The 8,971-nt window shown below is 42.3% G+C and overlaps 1 protein-coding gene across 1 annotated transcript in view; it reads right to left on the reverse strand.

Moving 5' to 3' along the window:
* The window catches only part of eprs1 (glutamyl-prolyl-tRNA synthetase 1), a 25,774-nt gene that overhangs the window by 1,815 nt on the left and 14,988 nt on the right, over positions 1 to 8,971 (reverse strand). The window contains exons 18-32 of the mRNA XM_014018004.1: positions 8,413 to 8,610; positions 8,132 to 8,326; positions 7,652 to 7,885; positions 7,123 to 7,353; positions 6,807 to 7,037; positions 6,399 to 6,661; positions 4,099 to 4,150; positions 3,812 to 4,021; positions 3,476 to 3,548; positions 3,283 to 3,362; positions 3,097 to 3,198; positions 2,837 to 2,992; positions 843 to 1,040; positions 545 to 718; positions 237 to 397 (exon numbers count right to left, since the gene is read on the reverse strand). Coding sequence (XP_013873458.1) covers positions 237 to 397; positions 545 to 718; positions 843 to 1,040; positions 2,837 to 2,992; positions 3,097 to 3,198; positions 3,283 to 3,362; positions 3,476 to 3,548; positions 3,812 to 4,021; positions 4,099 to 4,150; positions 6,399 to 6,661; positions 6,807 to 7,037; positions 7,123 to 7,353; positions 7,652 to 7,885; positions 8,132 to 8,326; positions 8,413 to 8,610 — 2,558 coding nt within the window. The remainder of the gene's footprint in view (positions 1 to 236; positions 398 to 544; positions 719 to 842; positions 1,041 to 2,836; positions 2,993 to 3,096; positions 3,199 to 3,282; positions 3,363 to 3,475; positions 3,549 to 3,811; positions 4,022 to 4,098; positions 4,151 to 6,398; positions 6,662 to 6,806; positions 7,038 to 7,122; positions 7,354 to 7,651; positions 7,886 to 8,131; positions 8,327 to 8,412; positions 8,611 to 8,971) is intronic.

Here is an 8,971-nt window from a genome sequence, read left to right on the forward strand (position 1 = left end):
ATATATATCTCATTGGGTTGTTATGTATTCTTTTGCTAGAAGTTTTTATTTTTAATGTCACTTTGCTCCCTGCTGGTAGGCCTCATTTCTTCATGCCTCTCTGACAGCTTGTGAAAGCAATTTCAAAACCATTTGGACCTTTCACCTTAAAATCTGACACTCATTTAAAATCTTGTGCTGAATGTCTAATTTCCCTCCTGTTGAAGGTTCAGTGTTCTGTGTAAGTGCAGCCTTACTTCTTGAACAAGCTGTTCTGGATGTCCTCCAACATGACGACCAGCTTCTTCTCCACCTCAGCCTCTGGGATCGTCACCTTTGCTCCCGAGTCTCTCCTCACTGCGACACACTGCTTCTGCTGCAGATCTTTGGGTCCCACTTCCAGACGAATCGGGACTCCCTGTATGTGGGAAACAGGACACATTAAGTTAATAGTCTCTGATTTTATTCCTGGCTAATGATGAAACGTAACCCTCTCCCCCTTCCTTTCAGGTAATTCTTTATTTCACATAAAAGCACAAATTGCACAGTTAAAAACATAAAAGACCTTAAGCTCCCAGTGGTTGAACTTCCACCCTGGGGAATAGTTGTCTCGGAGGTCAGTCTTCACCCTGATGCCAGCATCCAGCAGCCTGCTCTGGTACTTGGAGCACTGGGCCAACAGAACCTCCTTGTCCTGCTCTGATAGGGAAGCAGTGATTCCACATGGGATGATGACAACCTGAGGAAAGACAGTATAATAAGGTGTTTAAAAAGGATTAAGACTCATGCATGCATCACTGGGTCAGATCTAAACGTATATATTTCTCAGCCACTTGTGATGTGCTCAGATTCTGATGGACTACCTGCAGGCAGGCCACTCTGGGTGGGAGTACGAGTCCCATGTTGTCTCCGTGGACCATGGTGAGGACACCGATGGTCCTGGTTGTGATGCCCCAGGAGTTCTGGAAGGCCAGCTGCTTCTCACCAGGCTTCTTGGGATCCTCGAACACAATTTCAAACATCCTGGAGAAGTTCTGACCCAGATGGTGGGATGTGGCACCCTGAGAAGGCAGAGACAAATTAATCAAAGCTTTTTAACACACAAAAGGATGTGACACTAATGCAGAATATACTGTTGGTAAATAAGCAAAGTATGAGGAATAAACAAGAGTAAATAGAGATTTTAAATGAATAAGTTCATGCAGCTTGGCATCTGTCAGACAACTGATTTTTGAAACTCCTGCTTGAAGCTGCGTTCTCATCACTGTCTAAGATCACATATTCCCTGTGACATCTGAGGAAAGGAATGATTTAACCTTCTACCTTTGTATGCTCTAATTTCCTCCTGCCTAAAGGGCTCGACGCACGGGAGGCGACATCGCTCGCTCTCCATTTATTTCCTAAGGAGCCTGTGCGGTGAGGCGACAATCGCTTACCCTCCTCCAGCTAAGCGACCGGCAAAAATCGTGCATGTGAAATTTCAAAAAATGTTCAACTTTTGTTGCTGTCGCTTAGCGTACAACCAATCAGCGAGGGTTTCACTGACTGACCAATGAGGAGAGTATGCTAAACACTGCAGTTAGCTAACACTTTCACCAAGTGATTACTAAAACAGGCAGCTTTATCAGGGTTCCTGCAGTTTCAGCCAAGTTAAATTTAACACTTTTTAAGACTTTTTAATGCCAAGTGAAATTAAATTTAAGACCCATTTCACAATAAACACAAATGACAAAAAATAAAAACTGTGGCAGAAACTCATGAATCAAAGTATTTTTGGTTGAAGTATTCAAATACTGCTAATAGACCAACTGTTTTATCCATATCAAACTATAGCAGAAACATTCTTAGCAGTCAGTTTTAAGCTTAATTTAATTTCTGGAAATCTTCTAACAATCCAACATTTGGAGTTTTGGGACCCACAGTGGGGTCTTAACCCCAATTTGCTGTACATAAAAYCTTGAAGTGCCTGTGACATCAATTTTTATAAGAAAAGTGAATGCATTTTTGGGAAGACAAAATTATTAACATATTACAGAACAAATGTCACATTGCTCAGATGAACGGTTGTTGAGATATTTGCACGTGAAGTAACAGGAAGTGATGTCAAAGAGGAAACATTCACATGCAGACGCATGTGAATGTTTAAAAAAATAAATGTTACCAATTATTTTAATGTTTGAGATTAATTACAATCATCCTACTTACAATGTGTCAACATTTTTAAGATTTCTGAAAGATTAATTTAAGAAATTTTAAGGCTAATTAAGGCCTTATTTTTGGATTGATGAATTCAAGGCCTTTTAAGACTTTTTAGGGATCTGCAGGAACCCTGTTTATGGGAATTTGTTGGTGCCAGGGTGAAGTTATCTGGTAAGTTTTTCCTCATAAAATTGTATTTTGGCGTGCGTTTGTTTTTCAATATCATTAGCATTGCAAGATTTGTTTAGTTTACACGTCCATAATGCACACCCCGCTTTTTGTGTGAACCACCAATAACCTTTACAAAAGGCAGTAGAAGAACCAATCAATCTTTTTGAGGAGAAGTGACCTGAGAGCACGATTCACAACATTGCAATCGCTATCCGTGTGTCGGGTTTCACCCTGGCTGGTTGTTTGTCGAGCCCTTAGCACCTGCACTTGTAGACAGCTTCTTAAAGCTGAGTCAGCTGATCCTGCAAGTGAACAACTCTCTCGTTGACATGGTTACTGTCAGAACAGATGTTAAAAAGTGTCATTTTCAGCACAGCTTCATTTGTACCTTACCATGACAGTTTTATTCAGTTTCTATGTGTCATTTTGTTTGTGTTTAAAGCAGAGTTCACAGGTTCTAAAACCCGAGGCTGTTAGGAGTACTCACCTGGATAGCTCGGCCGCTGGCAGAGATGAACGCCTCAACCGTGGTTGTGTAATCTCCTCCAGCAAACTTCTCCTTCTCCGTCTTCCTGCCCTTCACCACAGGGATGGCCATCAGCTCTTCGTACACCCTAGCGTACAGATCCAGAATCTGCAGCACCTACACAGGCAGGACACGAAGCAGATGCATCGTTGTTTGAGCGAGCGGCTGTTAGAGTGGATGAAGACGGGTCTGCAGGTCTGAGGTCGTGTCAGGTCCGTTACCTCCTCAGCAGCCTCCTCCTTTGTGGCGAAAGCTGTGTGTCCCTCCTGCCACAGAAACTCCCGGGTCCTCAGGAAGGGCTGGGGGTGCTTGAACTCCCACCTCTGAAAGGAGGCGTGAAGAAGACACCGTTACAAGAGAGACAAGAAGCCAACATGTAAAGAGAGGGATGTGATGCGTTTACTGACCACAACGTTGCACCACTGGTTGAGTTTGATTGGCAGGTCTCTGTGGGACTGGACCCATTTGGCATAGGCTGGATACATCACTGCAGTCAAACATATCAGTAAAATCCATCAATAGCTTTACTTTACACATAACACACTTTAAAATGTTTAGTTTTGATCATCAAAATCAACCAAGGAGGATTTTTCTTCTGACCTGTTTCACTGGTGGGTCTGACAGCGATGGGCTCAGCCAGCTCCGTCTTCCCTGAACGAGTCACCCAGGCAACCTGGACGAAGGAGACCCCACCGATGATTGTTTTTTCATTCATGTACATTTTCCAGCTCTGAAGTTCTATCTTGAAGCTGTACAAACTGTACCTTTGAATATTTTTTAATATTATACTATCTTCATACAGTTCATGAAACTAACTGATTTATTTCACTTTCAAGCTATATTTTCATAAAATATTACTATTTTACAGACAATAAAAATGTCTGAATGACATTTTAAAAAACATTTAAAACTTAAAGTTTTGTGGAATCTATTTACCTCGGGAGCAAAGTCTGCAATGTGGGACTTCTCCTTCTCCAGGGCGGCCTGAGAGACGAACATGGGGAAATAGCAGTTCTCCACCCCCAGCTTCCTGATTTCTTTGTCAAAGAACTCTTTGATAGCCTCCCAGATGGAGTAGGCCCAGGGCCGCAGCACGTAACAGCCACTCACATCGTAGTACTCAATCATCTCTGCTTTAGTGATGATCTGAGAGGAAAGACAACAAACTTTGAGCTTTGGACATTTAAACGCAGAGGAAGATAACTGGAGCGATGAAGACTCACCTGAGAGTACCAGTCAGCGAGGTTCTCCTCTTTTTTAGCCTCCAAACCCAACCTGACCAAAGACACACAGGAGAGTTAGTGTGAGGAAAACCACAATATAACATCAATAAAGACAGACAGGGTTCCCACACCTTGGTCAACATCAAATTCAAAAACCTTTCAAGGACTTTCCAGTACCAATTTCCTCAAATTAAAGAACCACACACGACAGCAATTACCTACTGCTACCAGAGAATGTTACCAATAAACAGGTTTAATCTCATGAAAATTCAATGAAAAACTGAACAACATAGAAGAAAGTGGATTAAATATTTACCCTACATTCATATCTACAATACATGGATGTGTAATTATGTCCTGGGAGGTTGGGCAGCTCAGTTTGGGAGGAGGGGATGTGAACACGTCCAGACCCTCAGTGAGGACAGGAGGAGCTGTGGTGCTTCACCTGGGCTCAGAAAGAACGACCCGCCCTACTCTGCTCTGATTGGCTAAAACTACGACTACGGCTCACGTTATTTGTTGAAAGCCACGTCAGTTTACCCTAGTCCTGAGTTATCCACCGCAACAAATGTAAGCTTTTATTTTATTTTATTTTACATTTGATGAAAATCAGTTTGAATAGAGAACTTCAATTCCCAAAAAACATTCAAGGACTTTCAAGGACAAGTGTAATTTTTGGATGTTTTCATAAACTTTCCAGGGCCTTGAAATCATTTTTTCAAATTCACAAACTTTCAAAGATTTCAAGGACCTGTGGGAACCCTGGACAGATCCTATTACAAGACTAAATAGTGTTACATCATTTCAATTTGGTCCATTTAATAGGAAAAAACAACCAAAAAAAAAAAAAAAAAACAATCAAGATGCAAGATTTCAAGAAGCAGAAGTACAAAAAAAAAACATCTTTTCACTTTAGTTCATCAAATCACTCACAGCAAGTTAGTTCAAAACTGCAAACTGACCAAGCAGAAAGATAAAAATGCTCCCTTTTCCAAAATTATTATTTTACTGTTACATGTTTGGTTGAGGAACAAAAGTTATTTTCTGTACTTTTTACATCTTCAAAAGAATACAATGTTCACATCAAAAACCGTCATTGTTTTTTCCAAATCAACTCCTTGAATAATTGTTTCAAACACATGCTAACACGCTCACCAAGACATTTAAACACGTTTGCTACTCAAGCAGAATATACAGCAAAAATCAAGATCTTAAGTTTAAAGTCTTAGCATGCTAGCTAAAAGCAGAAAGTGCTGAGGTCGAGGGAGGGATGTCAKTGTGGGTGGTCATTCAGTAACATGCTGCTCAGAGTCAGACTAATGGTGGTGCCACAGGAAAAGTCTCATTTTAACTGAGCCTTTGGACACATTGGGTATGGAGTTCTGAAGACGCTGAACAGTGGATAAACTCTGTCAGAATCTAATTACAAATAAAACTTATAAATATGTGCATAGGTTCTGTGTTAACTCTACAATAACTCATCATCAGTACCGCAGGAATAAAGAAAAAGAATGTCATGTTAAAATGTCAAGTGAAAACAAGAATCTTTAAGATTATTACTCTGAGGATTATCAGTGTCAAAGACGTTCCTGTATAGACATTTCCACTGAGAACCAATCAGCGTGACAATGTCCAACCCTGAGCCATGCCAGGGCTAAGAAATGAAATGTACACAGTTAGCGGCGCGGTGACACAAACCCTGAAATGTCGAGGCTGACGGCAGCCAACAAGCAAAACTAGTGCAGACAAAAAGCACATCAGCAGCTCAGACTCACCAAGTTGAACACAAAAACTCTTCTTCAGTCTTTAAACCACAGCAGTGCACGGTTATTCCAACAAATGATCCGTCTTCTGTGTCCAGATCAACATTCTCAAGAACAAAGTGCTCGTGTTTTCAGCACCGCTTAAATACCGACACCACTCCTGCTAAACGTTATGGATTTTTCTGTCTATTAGCTGCTGGTGAAACAAAATGTTTCAAACTGAAGTCTGAGAAGTTGAATGAAAGAGGCTTTTTATTGGCAGACATTCAAACTTGTTTTCAGTTTATTTTAGTAAACAAACAGCTGTGATGGAGCCGTCGTCTGCAGCACATTTTGAACATTTTCACCCTCAAACTAAACAGATTTAAAAATGGTGATGAAACAGGATAAATCTGCACTTGGTGATGCAAAAAGTAGAATAACATTTTGTTCCTCAATAACAACTCATCCATATTTTGTTTAAAACACAATATGTGGTGATGTAACGGTCAGAGAGGTGATCATTTAGATGTGCTCCTCCAGTCTTTAGCCTCTCACCGTGTTTGTTTCTTTGGGCCTTGACCCTCTCCTGAGCCTCCTGCTCCTCCTGAAGACTCCTTGCCTTGACCAGCCTTGTCTCCTTTACCCTTCTTCCCACCTCCTCCTCCTTGTTTCTCAGACTTGTTCTCCCTCTCCTTGCGGTTCTTGTCCTCTCCTCCGGTGGCTCCAGCAGCACTCACTGGTTTGTAGTCCTCTCCAGTCACAGACTTGTACTTGCCCTTCAACTCCAGAAGAGTTTTCACAGCTTCATCCACCTGCTCCTAAAACAGGACAGCGGTAGTTGTATTTTTTTTTTCTCTTCATTAGTTTCTGTTAAAACAGTTTTGATGAGTGTCCACCTRTGTGTCTTAACTTCTGTCTGGGCTGCAGTGCATTTATTAAAACAACTTCTGGTTGGTTCCTTACCTTGGCGGCTTTCTCTGCCTTCAGCTTCCTCACCAGCTCCCCCTGCTGGGCCACTTGTGAGAAAAGKTCCTGAGCTTGTGGAGAAGGGCTGGACTGGGCAGGGACAGTGCTGGACTGGGTCTGTACAGGACTAGCTGGAGCCTGTGAACCAGGCTTGTAGTCCTGACCCGTCTGCTCTTTGTACTCTGCCTTCAGCGCCAACAGCTGCTTCACTGCAGCATCGATCTGATCCTGACAGAGAGCATTTTATAGAGACGTTGAAGCAGGGGGTTCACTACTGAAGCAGAAAAACCAAATCAAAACKAAYAAAACCTACTTTWGGAGCYTTTTGAGTCTTCAGTTTTCTGACCACCTCTCCTTGTTCAGCAACCTTCTCGTAAAGGTCAGAGGCAGCAGGGACAGCAGATGCAACAGGGGCAGGGGTGTTCTGGACCGGGGCAGGGGTCTTCTGAGCCGGAGCTGCKCCAGGTTTGTACTCCTGGCCTGTGGCCAGTTTGTATTCTGCTTTCAAAGCAAGCAGCTGTTTCACAGCAGCATCGACCTGGTCCTGAGAGAAAGAAGGAAACTATTAAYTTAATTAAAAAAACATTTTTAAATTCACAAAAACAGCAAAATAATACAACAGAGTGTCACAAACAACACAAATATAATCAGGACTGGTCAGTTTCACAAATAAAAAAATAAATAAAAAAGTGCCAAAACCAGTTTTAATCAWGTCTCAACACTTTCTTCTTCCCCAAAAGGTTTAAACTAACTGCAGACAAACAAACCTTTTCAACATGTTTCTAACGCTTAGTAGGGTTATATAAACTAAGAGTTTTAATTATAATGATGTGTCCGAATACCTTGGGGGCTTTTTCAGACTTCAGTTTTCTCACGACCTCCCCCTGTTGCGCAACACGCTCATACAGGCCAGAAGAAAGAGAAGGAGAAGAAGAGGAGGAAGGAGAGGAGGTCACAGTGGAAGGGGTTGAAGAAGAAGCAGGCGTGACCATCCCTGGTTTGTAATCCTGACCAGTGAGCTTTTTAAACTCCGCCTTGAGAGCGAGGAGCTGCTTCACTGTAGCATCAATCTGTTCCTGGTGCCAGTGACAAATTCATGTTTGACTCAGAAAATCAGCTCGACTGTCATGCAAATGGAAAAGGGGGATGAACGACTGCGGGATAATTCATGCAGGGATGGATCAGGATGTGAGAAGACAGGTGACTTTGTAAAATTGAACGAGAAGACAAATCTGTGTCATTCCAACGAACAAATATGACTTTAGCTGTCAGTGGGGATCACACAGACGGAGGAGGAGGAGAACTGGAGAAACATCTGGTACCTTAGGTGCCTTCTCTGCTTTCAGTTTCCTGACCAGCTCACCCTGCTGAGAAACACGAGTGTACGGACATACAGTGCCGGCAGATGAAGGTGCCGGTGTGGCAGATGTGGCAGGTGTGGCAGGTGCAGCTGGTGCAGAAGTGGGAGGAGCCATTCCTGGTTTGTAGTCTACACCTGTCTGCTGCTTAAACTGAGCCTGCAGAGAAGAAAAAAAAAAACATCAGGCACTTATTTCCACATATAACCAAACACTTTCTGCTTCTTTAGCTGGAGCTGAGGTACCTTTAGAGAAAGCAGCTGCTGAACAGCTTTATCCACTTCCTCTTTAGGAGCTTTGGCAGCCTTTAGGTTGCGCACAGCTTCTCCTTGTGCTACAATGCTTGAGAACACATCAGTTGTAGAAAGGGTGGCAGAAGCTGCGGCCGGGGCCGGGGCCGGGGCAGGAGCAGAGGTTGAAGCAGCTTTGGTACTGCTGGCAGCCTAGGATAACAGCAAGAAAATAATTTCTACCTTCTTCTGTGAGTCACTAGTGATGATTTCTACTAAGATCTCTGCAAGAAGAGTTTGAAGAAAATCTATGAAAAAATAGAAAGCTTATRACTAATAACATTAGAACTTTATATGAATAGGGCTCAGGAGATGGCTGCCATTGTTTCCACCTCTTCAGATGTCATTAAATCCATGACTAAAGCTTTTAAGCCTTGTTTTTCTCACAGCTTTTGAATTAATGCTTAGAGCTATCCATTTCCTGCTAATTTACAGTAATGTCCCAAATTAGTCTATTCCAGTTTAAATAGCCAAACTTTCTTTGCAGAATCCATATCACAAGTAGGCTCAGCAT

This window comes from Austrofundulus limnaeus, unplaced genomic scaffold (genome assembly GCF_001266775.1).
Source record: "Austrofundulus limnaeus strain Quisiro unplaced genomic scaffold, Austrofundulus_limnaeus-1.0 Scaffold180, whole genome shotgun sequence".
Classification (NCBI taxonomy): Eukaryota; Metazoa; Chordata; class Actinopteri; order Cyprinodontiformes; family Rivulidae; genus Austrofundulus; species Austrofundulus limnaeus.